Consider the following 20,246-nt stretch of genomic DNA (forward strand, 5'->3'; position numbering starts at 1 on the left):
TTCTGAGTACTTCTTGGGCAAGGTGATAATGGGTTCAGCGTCTGTGGCATGGCAGACCTTGCCTACTAGGCAATGGTTTTGGCAATATTTTGAAGCAAACTGCAGTTCTCTGTTGGACCAGGAGATGCTTGGGTCGTGGAGTGTCAGCCATGGAATTCCCAAAATCACAGGGAAGTGGGGAACCTCGGTAACAAAGAAGGAAATCTCTTCCATGTGTTCCCTTATCCACATTCTGGTGGGTTCCGACCACTGGCTTACTGGACCTGTCTTGAGGGGGCGGCCATCGATGGCTTGCACCACCCGGGCGTTCTCGAAGTCATGATATTGTAATCCCAGAGAGTCGGCATACTCTCTATCAATGAAATTGTTTGTGGCTCCTGAGTCTATCATGGCATGGACCATGACGGGTCCTTTTTCCACTGACCACAAGGTGACCACTAGGAGAAATAGGACCCCGGTTGGCGGCTCTTGAGTGGGGTTTTTGACCGGGCTGGCGAGCCTCTCTACGCCCGGTCGCCGGCTTCCCCCGCCGGCTGCGCGCCAGCCGCCTCAGATGTCTTCGTCTCCGTGGAGGACGCCGCCGCCAGACGAGCGGCGGGCTTCCCTTTGGCTGGACACTCTCTGGCAAAGTGGCCCCCGTTTCCGCAGTACCAACAGAGATTTAGGCGTTGGCGGCGGGCCTTCTCGGCGGCATCTAGTCTGGGTCGCACGTTGCCCAACTGCATTGGCACCTCCTCGCTTCCTCGGGGGTATGGGGCTGGTGGCGGGGGTCTCCACACAGGACGCGGCTGGACGCCGGTGGGAGCGGGAGGTTTCGCTCCAGCCCTACCGCTCTGGCCTCGAATCCATTGCTTTCTGTTGGCAAGCATGACTTCAGCTCGTAAACATTGATCAATGAGTGCTTCAAGAGAGTGTGGAGGATCCACCTTGGAGATTTCCTCCAGCATCTCGATGTTGAGACCCTCCCGAAATTGTCCTCTGAGGGCTACATCGTTCCAGCCGGTGTTATGGGCCAGCACTCGGAACTCGGCTATGTACTGGGACAAGGGTCTGTCTCCTTGGGAGAGGCGCCGGAGTTTGTGGCCGGCTGCCTCCAAATTGTCCTCGATCCCCCAAGTCGCCTTAAGGTGGTCCAAGAAGTGTTGCGCTGATCTTAGATGTGGGGAGACTTGGTCGAACAGTGCCGTCGCCCAGTTGGCCGCTGGCCCGTCTAGGAGACTGTAAATCCACGCCACCTTGATGTCTTCTTGGGGAAACTCGGCAGCACGGGCCTCTAAATAAGCCTGGCATTGGCGACGGAAAACATGAACCTTAGAAGCTTCTCCGGAGAACTTGGTTGGCAACGCCATGGCCGGGAGACGGATTCCGCGCTCCTTCAAACCCCTAATTTCCCCATCCTGCGCATTGAGCTTGTCACGGATGCGGTCCACTTCGTCCTTGTCGATGGTGTAGCTGAGTGGCTGGCCACCCGGCACGGTTCCGGTAGACATTCTGGCCTAGGTTAATTGGTGCTTAGGGTGGCGGAGTCAAACTGTCACGACCCAGGCTGCAGAGCACCAATAACCATACACCGAGGCCAGATTCTATCTAATATCTTTATTGAAGGAATATATAAGTTAATGAAAGCAAGTGTATGAAATAGTCCAGAAATAGACCTTTCAGGAAAGGTCAAAATTAGTCCAAAGAAACAATGTCCAATATGAAATATTAAGGTCCAAAGTTGTAATCCAATAACCGAAACACTCACTTTGCCAGGCAAAGTGAGGGGAGATGACAAGGTCCTTTAGTCCATGGAACTTGAGCGAGGCTAGGGAGTAACTTGAAACAGGGCTTGATACAAGGCAACGAGGAACGAGGAGCAAGAACAAGATCCGTGGAATACTTGGCAAAATCCGGAAAACAAGGCAAGGCAGAGTCCTGGAAAAACAAGGCTGAGTCCTAGGAAGCAAGGCAAGGTCCGTGGAGGTAAACAAGGCTGGAACGGGAACGTAGGCTTGGAAACAGGGACGAAGGCTTAGAAGCGGAGTAGCGCTGTCCACACACAACCTACTCCAGTTGCTGACGAATTGACTCCGCAAGATCCCTCCGTGGGCAAAACACCTAAATAGGGTCTAGTTTTCCCACCAAAGAGCAGTTCCCTGGAGAACCAGAAACGAAAGCTATTCTCTGAGTCCAGATGCATGACTCCTTAAAGTTTCCCATGGAAAGCAGGCTTAATCAGCTGAATGCTTAGCAGCTATCCTAGCACTCCTGCGAGACGCCTGTTGAACTCCCCTCTGTTGTTTACAAAAAGCATGGCGAGAAAACGTAGGAGATTTTGGCTCGGGGCTTGTTTGACAGACTTCTGGAAGACAAATCTCTTGCAGGTGCAAGGTTTCCAAATCTGGCTGGGAAAGTTCCAATTCTGGCGGGAACGGTGAAAAACCCAAGTTTTCCTCCTCATCTGGCACCACAGTGCCAGGAATGGGACTACATTGCCCATGGGTCATCACACCCTGTCACATGCACAGTGGAGGACCTTCTTATAGCAACACGAGAGGCACTCCAAGTGGCCAGATTCTGGTCAAAGGACATTTAGTATCATGCCAAGTTTTTAACTTTGTTTGTGTTTTAAATACATTACATCAGTCCCCTCAGTTTGCTTCTAATACAAAAAATAAATAAATAAATAAAAATACACTTAGTGATTGACTTTGCAGCTTCATGGGTACTCAATGCTATTCAACTAATAATTTGAGTAATAATAATTTTATTTCTTACCTGCCTCTCCTTTTAGCTTGAGGCAGGTTACAACATAATTAAAACACATTATAAATATTATTTAAAATCCCCTCTTCCAGCTCCCCCAGGCCGCCCATCCCTCACCTCTTTATAGAATCCTAGAGTTGGAAGAGACCTTGTGGGCCATCCAGTCCAACCCCATTCTGCCAAGAAGCAGGAAAATCACATTCAAAGCACCCCTGACAGATGGCCATCCAGCCTCTGCTTCAAAGCCTCCAAAGAAGGAGCCTCCACCACACTCCCTCCGGGGCAGAGAGTTCCACTGCTGAGCAGCTCTCTCTCTCAGTGAGGAAGTTCTTCCTCGTGTTCAGGTGGAATCTCCTTTCCTGTAGTTTGAAGCCATTGTCCTGCCTCCTAATCTCCAGGGCAGAAGGAAACAAGCTTGCTCCCGCCTCCCTATGACTTCCCCTCACATCTTGAACCATGGGACACATCCTATCTCCTCTCAGCTGAGGCAGTGGCTCTTGAATATTTCCAAAAAGACTACAAAGCCCTTATATTACATAGTTATAAGATGAATCATATAGTACTTTGTAAGAAATCATACTAAGACCCTATAACCTTAATCTCACCTACCTGTCAGTTCATTTTCGCTGAAGAGGATATAGTAATTATTATAGGCCTTTTGTGGGACAGTCATTAACTAATCAGCCCCAGATGGTTTTTTAATAATTTATCCTGTATTTATTATGCCCTTACCATTTATGTGTTTCAAATGCAATTTTTTATCCTTGTATTGTTGTTTTAATTGACTGGTTTTATCTGTTATAATACTCGTTTCATATTGCATCCCGTCCCCTTGATCTGGTCATGTAAGTGTGATTTATTGTTATAATTGTATTGTTTTACTTTGTTTAATAATGTGTATTATGTTGTTATGTAATGTTTGTGTTTGCTTTTATGACTGTAAACCGCCCTGAGTCCCATCCGGGAGATAGGGCGGTATATAAATAAAGTTTTATTATTATTATTATTACTGTTTTATCTTTTTATATTGTGATTTGTATTATGTTGTTGTTTATTTTGTCCTTAGGTTATTTGGACCTTTGCCCCATGTAAGCCACCCCGAATCCCCACGGGGAGATGGTGGTGAGGTATAAATAAAGTTGTTGTTGTTATTATTATTCTCCAAGGCAGCAGAAAACAAGCCTGCTCCCTCCTCCCTATGACTTCCACTCACATACTGATCCATAATCCTCATCATATCTCCTCTCAGCTGAGGCAATGGCTCTTGAATATTTCCAAAAAAGAGTGCATAGTTATAAGATGAATCATATACAGTAGAGTCTCACTTACCCAAGCTAAACGGGTCGGCAGAAGCTTGGATAAGCGAATATCTTGGATAATAAGGAGGCATTAAGGAAAAGCCTATTGAACATCAAATTAGGTTATGATTTTACAAATTAAGCACCAAAACATCATGTTATACAACAAATTTGACAGAAAAAGTAGTTCCATGCGCAGTAATGCTATGTAGTAATTACTGTATTTACTAATTTAGCACCAAAATATCACGATGTATTGAAAACATTGACTACAAAAATGTGTTGGATAATCCGGAACGTTGGATAAGCGAGTGTTGGATAAGTGAGACTCTACTGTAGTACTTTGTAAGAAATCATACTAAGATCCTATAACCTTGACCTCACCTACCTGTCAGCTCATTTTCGCTGACCAGGATAATAATAATAATAATAATTTTATTTTTATACCCCGCTCCATCTCTCCAAAGGGACTTGGGACAGCTTACATGGGGCCAAGTCCAGGCCAAACATGCAATACAAAACACAACAATAAAACAAACCAATCAACAATAAAATATAGTAATTATTATAGTCTCCAGGGCAGAAAACAAGCTTGCTCCCTCCTCCCTATGACTTCCACTCACATATTGATTCATGGCCCTCACCATGTCTCCTCTCAGCCTTCTCTCCTGCAGGCTAAACATTCCCACTCTTTAAGCCGCTCCTCATAGGGCTTGTTCTCCAGACCCTTTTTTCTTTGATTCACCCTCCTCTGGACACATTCCAACTTGGGCCCTCCAGGCGTTTTGGACTTCAACTCCCACAATTCCTAACAGCCTACCGGCTGTTAGGAATTGTGGGAGTTGAAGTCCAAAACGCCTGGAGGGCCCAAATTTGCCCGTGCCTGGTCTAGACACTAGGCTCCTATTGATGCAGGCCAAAATCCCATTGGCTTTTTTTGCCGCCGCATGACACTGTTGCCTCATGTTTCACGCGTTTCTCACGAGGACCCAGAGACCATTTTCCAGCCATTATTTTGAAGGAAATCCCTCAGGAAACAGGAGGCTGCGGCTGAGGAAAAGGCCTCTCTCCCTCCTTCCTTCCTTCCGCTGCACAAAGAAGGCCGAGAGGCAGCAGCGGAATTCCTGGCCCATCTCAGCCTGTCTTTGTCGAGTTGGAAGCGGCCGAAATGGGTCCCGGATGGAGAGAGCGAGAATGAAAGAGAGACTCAATTCAAATTCCTCACCTCCTCCTCCTTCCTTCTTGGCTTCCTCGCAAAAATGGCGGCGGTTGTGAAGGGGCGGAGCCTGAGTGACGTCGAAGCCTCCCTCCCTGACGCAAGGAGGCGTGGCCATAGGGGAAGGGGGCGGGGCTTCCACGGAGTATCAAAACAGATAGGTAAAGGTTTTCTCTCCATTTCTAAGCCGAAGAGCCGGCGTTGTCCGTAGACATCTTCGCCACTGGGGCTCTTTGATTGTAGGTGTACTATTAATCCCAACAACTACAACTCCCAAATGACAAAATCAAGTCCCCCAGCCCCACCAGTATCCAAATTTGGGTGTACCAGGTATTTGTGCCAAATGTGGTCCAGTGAATGAAAACACATCCTGCATATCAGGCTTTGGCTGCACAAAGCATTATATCCCATACCATCAGTAGTTTAAATACATTGCAGGTGTAACAATCAGAGAGTGTGGCTTAAAGGCACATTATAGTACAGACCCTGTTGTTCACTTCTGTGAGAGAGGTTGCAGATACTGCTATACCAGATCGTACAAAAATGGCACTACCATATTGCCTGTGAGGTCGTTCCACTGCCAGTTGCATTCCGAGAATTTTTGGTCTTCTCATTGTGATGTCTCTGTGTGTTTCCTGTATACATAAAATGTCACACGAGATGTCCTCAGACATTTTGGCTAATAGCTCTTCCTTAGCAAGTGACAAACCTTCTATATTAATAAACATAATTGTCAGCAATGGTCTTGATAATGGTCTTGCCCGCTTTTGGTCCAAAACTATTTAGCTGTTTGTGATTCCTTTATTTTATCACTTTTAAACTTATTTATTATGCAATGCTTTTGACACGAAATAAATAAGCACAGACCCTGGACAATCCCGGGGCTGTGGTGCAGACGGGAGAGCAATGAGTCACTGACCAGGAGGTCATAAGTTCGAGGCCCGCTCGGAGCTATGTTTGTTTGTCTTTGTCCTGTGTTAAAAAGGCATTGAATGTTTGCCTAATATGTGTAATGTGATCCGCCCTGAGTGCCCTTCGGGGTGAGAAGGGTGGAATATAAATGATGTAAATAAATAAATAAATAAATAAATCCACAGATATTAAACACACCCCACTTGCTTGATCACCAACAGAACCTCTGAAGTTGCCAGTAGCCACAGATGCAGGCAAAACATCAGGAGGGAATGCTGCGGGAACAAGTTGGCCACACAGCAACATTCACACTTGCCTCAAGCAGACAAGAGTTTTTTCCTCCCACCCTGGACATTATTCAACAGATATATAAACCCCACTTGCCTAGTTTCCAACAGACCTCACAACCTCTGAGGATGCCTGCCATAGAAGTGGGTAAACGTCAGGAGAGAATGCTTCTGGAACATGACCATACAGCCTGAAAAACTCACAGCAACTCCAGTGATTCCGGTCATGTAAGCCGTCAACAATACAATCATAATAATTTCATTTCTTACCCACCTCCCCTTGTATCTCATGGTGGGTTACAGCCCAATGGGATTCCAGTCATGTGCTTCCATAGGAAGTGTGTAGAGGGAGGATTTGTCAGAGAATTAGCAGCGCAGCAGTAGATGGAGTCAGTGGAACGCAGAACGAAGTGACATCCAGAGACCTTGGTAAAACTATATACAAAGTTTTACTGTACAAGACAAACAGACTTGCAGACAATAGACACAGGACTTAACACCTAGGCAGACAGCACTCAACTCAACTCAGAACAGAACTGAACTGATGTAATCAGTAATGCATACACACTTGTGTCTGGACACTCCCCAGTTCCAGCCACACATCAAGGTCATCACAGCTTCTTAGTAATTAACTCTTTCCAGACTATAATACACTCTGGATGATGCAATCAGTATGCAATACAGGAAAGACACAAATTTCATTTAAACACTATCAATACACAAATCCCACATTAACAGGATTGTCACAGCCCCCACAATAGCAATAGTAGTAACAACTAGTACATTCTGGCTGCTTGGCCTCAGGCCCCTGAAGACATCCACTACTGCCTGGCCTGGGAGACTGAGCAGGGCCAGCCCTGGAGGGGACTTGGGTGGGAGGCCTCGAGGAGCCAGGAGGGAAGCCCTGCTGCTCCCAGCCCAAGGACATCCCTCCAGGACTCAGAAGCTGATGGGAAACTAGAGGAGGGCCGCCCTTGCCTCCCTTTCCCCCACATGCAAGCACAGCTCCATTACACAGGAAACAACATTTTCACATCAGGAACAGAAGTTTTGCCAAATTTTGTTACACAGCGATATAATTGTTATTATTATTTTATTTCTTAGGAAAGATAATTAAGGAAATGGTCTGCAAACACTTAGAAAGGCATGCGGTCATTGCTAATAGTTAACGGATTTATCACAAACAAGTCACGCCAGACAAATCTGATCTCTTTTCTCGATAGAGTTACAAGCTGGGTAGATGTGGGGAGCGCCGTGGATGGAGTGTATCTGGATTTCCGTAAGGCCTTCGACAAGGTCCCCCATGACCTCTGGCAAACAAGCTAGTCCGATTCTGATGCCTAGGGCACCTTTGACCCTGGACCCTGCGCCCTTTCCTGACCAGGATGAAGAAGATTTGGGTTTTCTCCCAAGTCAGCCAGATTCGACACCCTTCCAGATGCCTCATGTTGACAATTCCGAGCCAGAGCCAATTAAGAATGCCCTTGAGACAATGCCAGCTCTCCCAGATTCGCCAGAAAACTTGGTGTTTGATCGTAGGGCATTTGTATATACAGACAGATCAAACAGACAAAGCCTCCGGAGAAGCGCCTGATTAGCGGAGTGTGGTGACTATGGCTAAGCCCAGTTCTCTTGGGAAGAATTGGGGAGTTAGACACCTGGTGTAATAACTGTAACAAGCTCAGTTCTCTTGGGAAGTTTTAGGGAGTTAGGTACCTGGTTTGGGGGAGCTTATGAACTTCAATAAAAGTGTTGTGTTGAGAACTTGCCTTTGCGGTGACAACTTTACTTCTTACTGAGAAACATCATCGTCTCCAGCTCCTGGATCCCAAGCGGCCTGAAGGTGCGCTTACTCTTGAGTAGACCGGGTGTCGGTCTACCTCCTTGCCAAGTTTGGACTGCGTTTCAGCTCCTGAACATCTAGTTTCTGCCTTGCCCTGAAATCCTGTTTTGGACATTTATTCTAGAGGACTCTTCTTGCTATTTGCTATTTTCCCCACTCAAAACTCAGGCGGAGTATTGAGTGTGTTTCGGTTTCTGGATTTTAAACTCTAATACTGGACATAAGACTTTTTCTTATTGGACTAAATTTGATCTTTCCTGGGAGGTCAATTGCTTCTTCAACTTTGCTGCTTATTTCCTTTTGGAACTTTATTTGCTTTAATAAAGATATTATATTGTTATTGGTCTTTGTGTTGGTTTTCGGTGCTCCAGCTGCCTAGGGCGTAACACCGATGTGGGCTAGGCAAAACTACGATTAGGTGGATCTGGAATTGGTTAGGTGAATGAACCCAGAGGGTGATTCTGTCGCACCTCAGATTAGCTTCACTTTGCTATATACACCAAAATGCACACAAGTTAAAGTCTTTTTAGTTTATTAGAAAATAGAAGATAAAAAGTTCTTTAAAATCAAAAGTAAAGTTCCAAAAGAACATTGCAAAATAGTCTTAGAGAATAGTTCCAGAAATCACAAGGAATAAACAAAGTCCCAATTGAGCATGACAAAGTCCTAAGAACCTGAACACATAGGCTGCAAGATAATCCAGGAAAAATGAGAGCTTGCTTCTTGGTTGAACAAAAGTTGCTTTGACAAAGGTTTGTCTCCAAACACATTGCTTTAATACCCTTTGCAAAGCATGAAAGCATTTCTCTGGCCTCTAACCTCCCTCGTTAGCAATTCTCACACTCTTCCGAACCCTGAATTCCAGACGGTCAGCTCAATCTAAAGATTCTGTTTCATCAAGGTCAGCCTGCTCGTTAGTTTGCTGAGTCTCATTATCAGACTGAGAACTGTCCTCCTTTTCCAAGTCAATGTGCACCTGGCTAGTTTCAGTATCAGCAACATCATTCCCTGCTGTGGGAAAATGAACTTGCACTCTTTGTTCCTCATCTTTCACAACAGGGACATTTTGAACCTGATTCTGAACCTGAATCCCATCATTCTCATCAGATTCAATCTGAGGTTCCAGCTGAGTCACAACAGATTCTCCCCAATACTTTCTCTTCCTCCTGGAAAAAAGTGAGGTGTGGAGAGCCATCAGCAGGGTTCCGTCCTGGGCCCAGCTCTGTTCAACATCTTCATGACTTCATAACAATATTCATTACTTAGATGAAGGGTTAGAACTGGCATGATCACCAAAACATCATGTTATACAACAAATTTGACAGAAAAAGTAGTTCAATACGAAATAATGCTATGTAGTAATTACTGTATTTACGAATTTAGCACCAAAATATCACTATTTATTGAAAACATGGACTACAAAAATGTGTTGGATAATCCAGAACATTGGATAAGCGAGTGTTGGATAAGTGAGATTCTACTGTAACTGTAACTTTTCTTCAGTACGGACTCCCTTTTAAATCCCTTTTGTGGCCGCGGAGCCCTTAGACTTAAATCAAGATACAAGGACCTGCCTAGACTGCATCAAATAACTATTTGAATATTTCATGAATATCCCATCATATTTACAGAGGTCATAAATTAATCTGCGAATGAACACACTCCTACTACAGTGTTCCCTCGCTACTTTGCGGTTCGCTTTTCGCGGGTTCGCTGTTTTGCGGTTTTTAAATAAACACTAAAATAATATTATAAATCATAAAATCTATATATATAAAAGGGTAATGAATTTTCGGCCTAGGACAAAACAACAAAACTACACATCCCAGAAACACTAAACTTGGCACTAAACCCCTCATCCATGTCTCTACGTTCATACAACAAAAAGCTCCAGCTACTCCAGAAAACGGCCAGGCTTTGAGACTGCAAGGCTATTCACTGCTATTCCACCTGGCCAACAAAGGATTCCCATAAGCCACAGCAACGCGCGGCCGGGCAAAGCTAGTAATATTATAAATCCCTCTTTCTACTTCCTTCCTAAGAAGAAACCTAAGGAAGGAAGGAGAAGCCAGAGGGAGAGAATAGGAGGCTGACTGCTTTGTACACCGAGCCAACAGAACTGCAATAAGTGAACGTGGGCCAATATCGGGAAAAGGCTAACTTTATGATCAGTTATAACAGTCCTTTAAAATATGCCTCATTTCTTCTTTAAGGAATCAAACCTGAGAGAGCATGACAGCCATTTTGTTCCTGACCAAATTCCTGTCAGATGCTTTCTTCCTCTCCAGAATAAAAGTGTCAGTTGGAAAACCGTTGGTCTCAGTGCCAGGCTAGATGCAGCAGCCAATCAGAATCCTGGCTGGCTCAGCCAATCAGCTATCGCCAACAACAACTCCTTTTCAGTTGACTCGCCTCTAACATGGAGTCTCTTTTATAATCCTTCACAACCAGGAGGGAAGCCCTGTTGCTCCCAGCCCAAGCACATCCTTAAGCCTTAGGGCTTTTCCTTAATCCCTCTTTATTATCCAACATTTTCGGTTATAGGGTTGTTGTATGTTTTGCAGGCTGTATGGCCATGATCCAGATTCTCTCCTGAGGTTTCGCCCACATCTAAGGCAGGCATCCTCGGAGGTTGTGAGTTATGGAGAAACTAAGCAAGGAAGGTTTATATATATCTGTGGAAAGTCCATGGTGAGAGAAGAACTTTTGTCAGTTGTAGGTGAAATGGCAGACAAAGTCTTGAGGCAATGAGACAAAGAGTTCCGGGGGTTGTAGAAAAAATGACTTTTATTCGCAGTGGCCAGTGAGAATACAGCAATAAGAAAAAAGACCTTCCCCTGTCAACAGGAAAGCGAAGGTACGGGAACAGAGAATCACAGGTTCTTATATACCCTTTTCCCTCCATCTACTGCGTCACACAGGTATTATCAATCACCAATTAGTGTCAAAAAAGTCTTACTGGGCACTTAACTAAAAGCTATCTTGGCATTTTCCTAAAATATAGACTACTTTCAAGACCTCTGACCCTCCATTAGCCTTATCTTTTGGAATTCTCGTCTCATCCATTAGGGGAGAATTAAGGAGAATCCCCTTATCTCAGCTGTCAGAGACCTATTAGCACTCCCCTCATGGCGCCAGGTCTTATCTTGACATCCCAAAAACCCTTAATTTGTCTCTTGTCCATTAGCTTATCTATTCTTGTTGACACTTAACATATGTCTCTGGCACTCGAGTGAACTTTGGTCTGCTAGGGGTAGACAGTTATTTTGCTGAGCAGAGTGTATTTTTAAGGCTAGCACACAATCTGCTGGTGATTACATATTTTCTTATATCTATTTCTTTAACATGATTACATTCAATATATGGTTTCCAATACAAGTATTATATTTTCCCAATACACCTTCATCAGAGGGATGTAGCCGGTGTATTAGTACAGCTAATAGAGCAGGAGATGGACTTGCTAACGGAAATTATCCCAGAGGCATCTCATGACTTCCTCGATGTATTCAGTGATAAAGCAGCAGGGACATTATCCCCTCACAAGAAGATGGACTGTGAAATAAAAACAGTTACATAAGCCCAAGCTGTATGCCATGTCGGAAAGAGAAATTGAAGCTTTGAGGAAATTTGTGGACACTAATCTTGCTCAGGGTTTTATTGAGCCCACAAACTCTCAACTCGCTGTACCTGTGCTATTTAGACAGAATAAAGTTGGGGGACTGAGGCTGTGCACGGATTTTTGCGGGTTGCATGCTATTTGCACCACAAACAAGTACCCCCTGCCATTAATTAAGGACATGCTAGCTCACTTGTCCAAGAGGAAGATTTTTACTAATTGGGACTTGGCCAAAGCTTATTTCTGGGTTCGAATAAAAGGAGGAGATGAGTAGAAAATGGCTTTTAACTGTTCTCTGGGTCAATTCCAATAAAGCAATAAAGCTGGCTACGTTCACCTGGTGTGTGAGTACTGGTTAATTGTTAGAAACTACCACCAGAAGCTAACACTAGGGACATTTTGATTATAAAGGTTCCATTACATTGTTATTATTATTATTTATACTCCTTAGTTAATCTGTTAATGTGCACATGAATTATTATTACTGTGTTTTTACAGAATATTTTAGATGATAGCTATGCTGTAACTAGCATTAAGGAGAGGCTGGAAAGAAACAAAAAAAATCATAAGCATTGAAAACTACACCTGCAAATATGGAGGGACAGCTCTATTGAAATGCTGGATTCAGATGTGCAGCAATGAAAACCAAAGTCATACCCGAAAAAGCAATAGATGATCAAAACACTGTATATATTTAATAACTGAAGCACAAAAATCAAACCCAGAGCCATGCAACTGATATATAGGTGGAAAACAACATGCCCTTTGTCACCTTTGCTTCTCACATGGATGTTAGAAATAGTAAATATTAGAATTAGGAAAGACAGTTTTATCAAAGGAGTGAAAATAAAAGAACAAGGATTAAAAGTTAAAACATATGCTGATGATATGGCATGCATTATATAAGAGCCATTAAAAAGCATTCAAAGCTTGATAGAAACAATTACAGGAATGTGGCAGGATATAAAATAAAGAAGTCCATGTGCTTAATTAAAAACCTGTCAAAAAGCAGAGAATTTATCAGCTTGTAAGGTAGCTGCAAAAGTAACATATCTAGGATTATGGCTAACCAACAAAAATAACAACATATTTAAAAGTAATTTTGGAAAACATGAAAGGAGATTAAAGAAAATTTGGAAAGATGTCAAAGTATTCAAATAAATTGGGTGGGGAGAATAGCAATGATAAAAATGACGATCTTACTCAAAATGCTGTTTTTATTCCAAAATCTATCAATAATTAAAGGAGTGAGAATTTTCGAACATTGGAGGAAGGATTTGACTAAATTTATATGGAATGTGAAAAAAGCTACCATTGCTTACAAAAACCAAATAGATGCCAAAGAGAGAGGGACTTAGCGCTGCCAGAAACTAGGTATCATTACAAATCAGTAGGTTTCAGCTGGCTAAAGGAGTGGGTAAGATTAGGAAATGGAACTTTTTATTAGTATGTTAACAAACAAACAAACAGACTTGGGTCTAATTCTAAGAACTTATTCTGTTCCCCTTAGATAGTCCTATAGAAGTACGCTTCTGCTTTTGACAACACTCTTCTAAATTCATAAATCCAACAACTAACATTTGCCCGTTATTGTGAAAAAGTGATAAAGAAATCCCAATCTTTCTTGAAGATACTCAAAGATTCCCTTTTAATCGGCAGAGTCACTTTGTCCATCTCTGACCATTCGCGAATTTTCATTTGTTATTCTTCTCGTGTGGGATAACAACTTCCTACCATCTCCAAGGATAAATGATGCTTGCTACTGTTATCAGCTGGGCAGGAAGGAACAGTCAAAAGCCCTCCCGACAGACTGCCATGCAACCTTAGCTCAAACCCCTCCAGAGGAGACTCCAGACTCCTAGGCAGATACCTCCTTGGCCCCACAGCCGTTGTCCTGTGGAGTCCTGCAGGGTTCAATACTGTCCCCATGCTGTCTAACATCTACATGAAGCCGCTAGGAGAGATCATCCAGAGTTTTAGAGTACGGTGCCATCTGTATGCAGATGATGTCCAACTCGTATCACTCCTTTCCACCTGCTGCTAAGGAGGCTTCCAGGTCCTGAACCGGTGCTTGGCAACTGTGACAGTCTACATGAGGGCGAACAAACTGAAACTGAATCCAGACAAGCCAGAGGTCCCCGTGGTCACTTGTAAGGCCGAATAGGGCATAATGTTACAGCCTGTGTTGGATGGGAGTACACTCCCTTGAAGACACAGGTTCACAGCTTGGGAGTGATCCTGGATTCATCGTTGAGCCTGGAACCCCAGGTTTCAGCAGTGGCCAGGGAAATTTTTGCACAACTAATACTTGTACGCCAGTTGCGTCCGTACCTTGGGAAGTCAGACTTGGCCACGGTGGTCCATGCTCTGGTTACATCTCACATAGATTACTGCAATGCGCTCAACATGGGGCTGCCTTTGAAAACTGTTCAGAAGCTTCAGTTGGTCCAACGGGCGGCTGCCAGGCAGCTCACCTGAGTGGCATACAGGGAGCATACCAACCCCCTGCTATGTCAGGGGGGTGGAATTTTGCAGCTACCGAGCAAAATTCAAAGTGCTGGTTTTAGCCTACAAATCCCTAAACGGTTCCAGCCCGGTCTATTTGTCCAAACCTATTTCCCCCTATGAACCACCTCAGAGTTTAAGATCGTCTGGGGAGGCCCTGATCTCAATCTCACCTTCTTCACAAGTGCGATTGGTGAGGATGAAAAACAGGACCCTCTCAGCAGTGGCCCCTCGGCTTGGCACTCCTCCCTAGTGATCTTAGATCAGCCCCCTCCCTCCTGCCCTTCAGAAGGAGAGTAAAAACCTAGCTTTGGGAGCAGGCCTTTGAAAAATAGCACAGTGCAATAAATTGACTTGGAAATCGTGCAATTGATTATGGAATGGTCTTAGACCTTACTTTTGGATGACGTGTCTTAACATTGGAATGAATTTTAATTATGTTTTTATGTATGTATTTAATTTAAATTGAATTTTACTTCAGGTTTATGTTTTAATGTCTAAGGCAGTATGCAAGTGCTGTCTGTAAGCCGCCTTGAGTCCCCCTTCGGGTAGAGAAAGATGGGATATAAATATGATAAATAAATAATAAATACTTCACTGGGGTTGGAAGGGACCCCTAAAGGGTATCTAGTCCAGCCCTCTTCAACCAGCCAGGAAAACACAGTAAAGGACCCATGGAAGGCTATGCTGCCTCTGTTTAAAAACATTTAGATAGGTTGTTGTGTGTTTTCCGGGCGGTATGGCCATGTTCCAGAAGTATTCTCTCCTGACGTTTCACCCACATCTATGGCAGGCAGCCTGAGAGGTTGTGAGGTATATATGCACCTCACACACACAACCCTGTGATTCCGGCCATGAAGCCTTCAACAACACATTTAGATAGGTTTATCTAACACATTTAGATAGAAAGGGAGTCCTGGTGTGTTCAAGTGTAGGTTCTATTGCAACTTTTGTTATTTGCACAATATTACTTGAATTAATTAAGAAAATAATATCTGTTGATAAAATAAAATCTGGATTAGCTGTAGAGGAAATCACACAAGAATTGTTTTTCCAGTAAAGATTACAGTGTTCCCTCACTACTTCGCAGTTCACTTTTCGCACATTCGCTGTTTCACGGTTTTTCAATAAACTTTAAAAGACTATTATAAATCATAAAAAAATTACAATTTACTGCCTAAGGAAGGGAGGGAGGAGGAGCCGAAGGGAGAGAAAAGGAGCCCAAGCGGCAACGGGAGGAGAAAGAGGCGATTTATCAACACATGACTGGTTGATAAAACTTAAAATAGTGTATAATTACTAAAATAATATATAAATATTAAAATAAATATAGTGTCCCTACTTCGCAGATTTTCACTTATTGTGGGTGGTCCTGGATCGTAACCCCTGCAATAAGTGAGGGAACACTGTATATGAAATGTATATGTATTATTTTATTATATTATATATATTGAAAATTTTATATGTGATTGGTTTAACTTCTAGTTATTAATGAAACTGACTTACTATGTTGCAAAATGATGCATGTCTAAAAAGAGTGCCACCAACATGAAAAGTTTGAAAAGCTGTTTTAGGGAGTCTCTCCGAGAAGCTCTTACCACACTCCATGCATTTCTAGAGTTTCTCCCTAGTGTGGGTCCTTTGAAGCGATCGAAGACTTGAATTATAAGTGAAGCTCTGACCACACTACAGGCATTTATACAGTTTCTCCCCAGTGTGAGTGCTTTGATGTGAATGTAGAAGTCCACTCTCAGTGAAACCACTTCCACACTTCGGGCATGTATAGGCTTTCTCCTCAGTGTGAATTCTTTGATGTGAATGTAGATTTGAACTCTGAGTGAAGCTCTGCCCACAATCCAAACATTTATAGGGTTTCTCCCCAGTGTGAATCCTTTGATGCAAATGTAGATTTCCACTATGAGTGAATCTCTGTCCACACTCCAGGCATTTATAAGGTTTCTCCCCAGTGTGAGTTCTTTGATGTGACTGTAAATTGACGTTCTTGGTGAAGCTCTTTCCACACTCCAAGCATGTATAGGGTTTCTCCCCAGTATGAGTTCTTTGATGCAAACGTAGATTTCCACTGTGAGTGAAGCTGTGTCCACACTCCAGGCATTTATAGGGTTTCTCCCCAGTGTGAATCCTTTGATGTGAATGTAGACCTGAATTATTGGTGAAGCTGTGTCCACACTCCAGACAGTTATAGGGTTTCTCCCCAGTGTGAGTTCTTTGATGTGAACGTAGACCTGAAGTACGAGTGAAGCTCTGTCCACACTCCAGGCATATATAGGGTTTCTCCCCAGTGTGACTCCTTTGATGTGAACGTAGTTTTCCATTCTCACTAAAGCTATGGCCACACTCCAAGCACTTATAGGGTTTCTCCCCAGTGTGAATCCTTTGATGCCTATGTAGGTGTGAATTCTCAGTGAAACTCTGTCCACATTCCAAGCATTTATAGGGTTTCTCCCCAGTGTGAGTCCTTTGATGAGAATGTAGACTTCCATTCTTTGTGAAGCTCTGTCCACACACCAAGCATTTATAGGGTTTTTCCCCAGTGTGAGTCCTTTGATGTGAACGTAGATGTGCATGCTGAGTGAAGCTCTGTCCACATGTCAGGCATGTATAGGGTTTCTCCCCAGTATGAATTCGTTGATGTGAATGTAGACTTCCATTCTTACTGAAGCTCTGTCCACATTCCAAGCATTTATAGGGTTTTTCCCCAGTGTGAGTCCGTAGATGCGAACGTAGACTTGAATTATGAGTGAAGCTCCGTCCACACTCCAGGCATGTATAGGGTTTCTCCCCAGTATGAGTTCTTTGATGTGAACGTAGACTTGAATTATGAGTGAAGCTCTGTCCACACGTCAGGCATGTATAGGGTTTCTCCCCAGTGTGAGTCCTCTGATGAGAGCGTAGACTTCCATTCTTAGTGAAGCTCTGTCCACACTCCAAGCATTTATAGGGTTTCTCTCCAGTGTGAGTCCTTTGATGTGAACGTAGAACTGAATTATAAGTGAAGCTCTTTCCACACTCCAGGCATGTATAGGGTTTCTCCCCAGTGTGGATCCTTTGATGTGAATGTAGACTTGAATGATTAGTGAAGCTCTGTACACACACCAGGCACGTATAGGGTTTCTCCCCAGTGTGAGCCCTTTCATGTTGCTGAAGATGATCCCGCCCACTAAAACTCTTTCCACACTCCAGGCATTTAAATGCTTTCTCCTCCATGTCAACAGTGATATGAGTATTGAATTGCAATACAGAAACTTGGCACTACTTTTTTCCTTTCTTATCTGTAAGTGATGTCAAGAATTCAGCAAGATCATCACCTTGAGATTATTTCTTCTTCTTCCGATATTATTGGTTTCCTTACTACACCCAAGAGGTGACTCATAGAATCCTCATTTCCCTGGTGAAGAAAGAAGCAAAAGATCAGTGATGAAAGCCAGAAATCTTCTTTACCTGCAAGATTTTCCCTTTCCTTTCATGGGGCATGTTGAAAATGGGAATACCAAGAAATGCAGACATCAGGGTCTCAAGCACATAAAGAGATGCCAGCATAGGCAATCACTGATTCTTAAAAAAAGAAGGGAATGAATCCAGAAAGAAAAGAGGAAAGGGATGGAGAACAAAAAGAATGAATGATAGAAGGACAAAAGGGGGACTCCTAATATTTATCTCCCTTTGGGGTATAAATAAATATAACAGTAACAGTAATAATAATAATAATAATAATAATAATAATAATAATAATAATACTTTACTTATAACACACCCTCTCTCCTCAAGGGAAATTAAGGTTAGTGTTGCACCCCAGGGCAGCATGAGCACTGAAAACCAGACAGAGATCAATAAACATATAATATCTTTATTAAAACAATTATAAATCCAGGAATGAATAGGTGGAAAGGTTGAGCAGGTAATAGTCCTTTATGAAAAGGTATGAATTAGTCCGAAGAATTGAAGGGAAATGTCCAATATTATTGTCCAAATTCCAGAAACCGAAACTCGCTCAAAACTGTTGAAAAGTTCTTGAGCGGGGAAAACAAAGAAGCAAGACTGAATAACAAAGTCCAAAGTCACTAGGAAGTCTTTGATATCAAGGCAGGAACGTGATGAAGTTGAGACAAAACTTGGTTCAGGAACAAGGCAACAAAGTAGACTTAATCCAGGTCTACACGAGCGTTGCGGCTCGGCTTGGCCGTCAGGATCTGGAAACTTGGAAGAAACAGGAGCTAGAGTCAGTGAACCTTTCTCAGGAAATAGCAACGTTGACACCGCAAAGTGTCCATGGTGCAAAACAGTTTTATGGAACTTAGATTTGATCACAAACAAGGAAAGCCAAACTCCCCAAAGGTTCCCAAGGGAAAACCTTCTATCCATTATCCCCTTGAGATGCCAAGCAGTTACTCCTGCGGAGTTCTTGTTTCTCAGATGTCTGGCAATGCAGAAACTCCCTTCTGTTGAAGGACATATTCTCTGGGGAACTAAGAACATCTGGTTCCACCACGGGAGTAATATTTTCACTTTCTCTCCCAATTGAGGAATCATCCGAGCTATCAACAGCCGGCAGCTCTAATTGGAAAGAGCTCTGTGGACTAGGTAAAAAGTCAGAATAAGCTTCACCCTGGTCATAGTTCATTTCTGGATCAGGTTCAGAAGCCAAAGGTGGCTGGGGTATGACAGTTAGTTTCCGGGGAATAACAAAAATGGCAAACAGTTCCAAGAACAGACACATAGCAATCAAGACATAAACAAGGAATAAAATGATCTCAATATAACATAAAACTAACCAAAAATTAGCTGATAATTAAATTAAGTAAACAATATAACACAAGGAGTCATACAAATTAAACATAATACATTTAAAGAATAAAAAAGTATACCATGTCCAGCGGGCTGAGGTAGACAATGGTGAGGATGTATGTAAAAGTGTATTAATCCTCCTCTTCTCCGTAAGCTAGATTGCAGAGATAGGTCTTTAAAAGCTTTTTAAAGGAGATAGGTGGCTATTTTTAATTTTTTAGGGAGGGAGTTCCAGAGATGGGGAATGGCCACAGAGAAGGCCCCCTATCTTGTTCCCACTAACCACACTTGCGATGGGGGTTGGACCAAGAGAAGGGGCCCCTCCGCAGACCGTAGTGCTCGTGCTGGTTTGTACGTGGAAAGAAGATTTTTCAAATAGTCTTGAGTCTGATCCAGTTAGGATTTTATAGGTAGCAACTAGGACTTTGTATTAGCAGACTGGCAGCCAGTGGAGATTCCGTAACATGGGAGCAGTTCTCCCCATGTATGGCGTTCCCTAGTAAACTGGCTGCTGATCCCTGAACTAGTTGTAGCTTCTGGACTATCTTCAAAGGCAGTGCCACGTAAAGAGCGTTGCAGTAGTGGATATGGGACGTAACTAAGATGTGGACTACTGTGGCCAGATCTGGGCACAGCTGTCGCACAAGTTTTAACTTTGTGAAGGTGCTCCTGGCCACCGTAGAAACCTGGGGTTCCAGGTTCAGGGTTGAATCACAGAATTATAGAATCACTAGCTGTGCCCTGCCACGTGTTGTTGTGGTCAATTGGAATTGCACTGAATAGCCTTGCTGCTTCTAAGCCTGGGTGCTTTCTGTATGGGGGCCTCCTTGCTTGGGCTGGTTGAATGGGACGGAGTGGCCTGATGGCTTCCAAATGTGTGGGTTTTTCATCTAGGGGAAATCTTGGTTGGGCAGGTTGAAGAGGAGTGAATAGTCTTGGTGCTTTGAAGCCTGGCCGCTTTCTACCTTGTGGAATTGTTGGTTGGGTAGGTCGAATAGCAATACCAAGATCAATT

At 43.4% G+C, this 20,246-nt stretch overlaps 2 protein-coding genes across 3 annotated transcripts in view; both read right to left on the minus strand.

Annotated features, from left to right (window-relative positions):
• Positions 1 to 5,310, minus strand: part of LOC100552489 (zinc finger protein 420) — a 55,681-nt gene extending 50,371 nt beyond the window's left edge. The window contains exon 1 of the mRNA XM_062968786.1: positions 5,272 to 5,310. The gene's annotated coding sequence lies outside the window, so the exon portion shown is untranslated. The remainder of the gene's footprint in view (positions 1 to 5,271) is intronic.
• LOC134292289 (zinc finger protein 658B-like) overlaps positions 1 to 20,246 on the minus strand; it is a 63,956-nt gene that overhangs the window by 13,994 nt on the left and 29,716 nt on the right. The window contains exon 2 of one of the 2 annotated variants that reach the window (XM_062968784.1): positions 11,074 to 17,834. The exons of the other annotated variant lie outside the window; for it this stretch is intronic. Within the exon in view, the coding sequence (XP_062824854.1) occupies positions 16,112 to 17,653 (1,542 nt within the window). The 5' untranslated portion in view covers positions 17,654 to 17,834 and the 3' untranslated portion in view covers positions 11,074 to 16,111. Of the gene's footprint in view, positions 1 to 11,073; positions 17,835 to 20,246 lie in introns of those variants that run through there. 2 annotated transcript variants of the gene reach the window in all.

The sequence above is a fragment of the Anolis carolinensis genome, chromosome 1, assembly GCF_035594765.1.
Source record: "Anolis carolinensis isolate JA03-04 chromosome 1, rAnoCar3.1.pri, whole genome shotgun sequence".
NCBI classification, from domain to species: domain Eukaryota; kingdom Metazoa; phylum Chordata; class Lepidosauria; order Squamata; family Dactyloidae; genus Anolis; species Anolis carolinensis.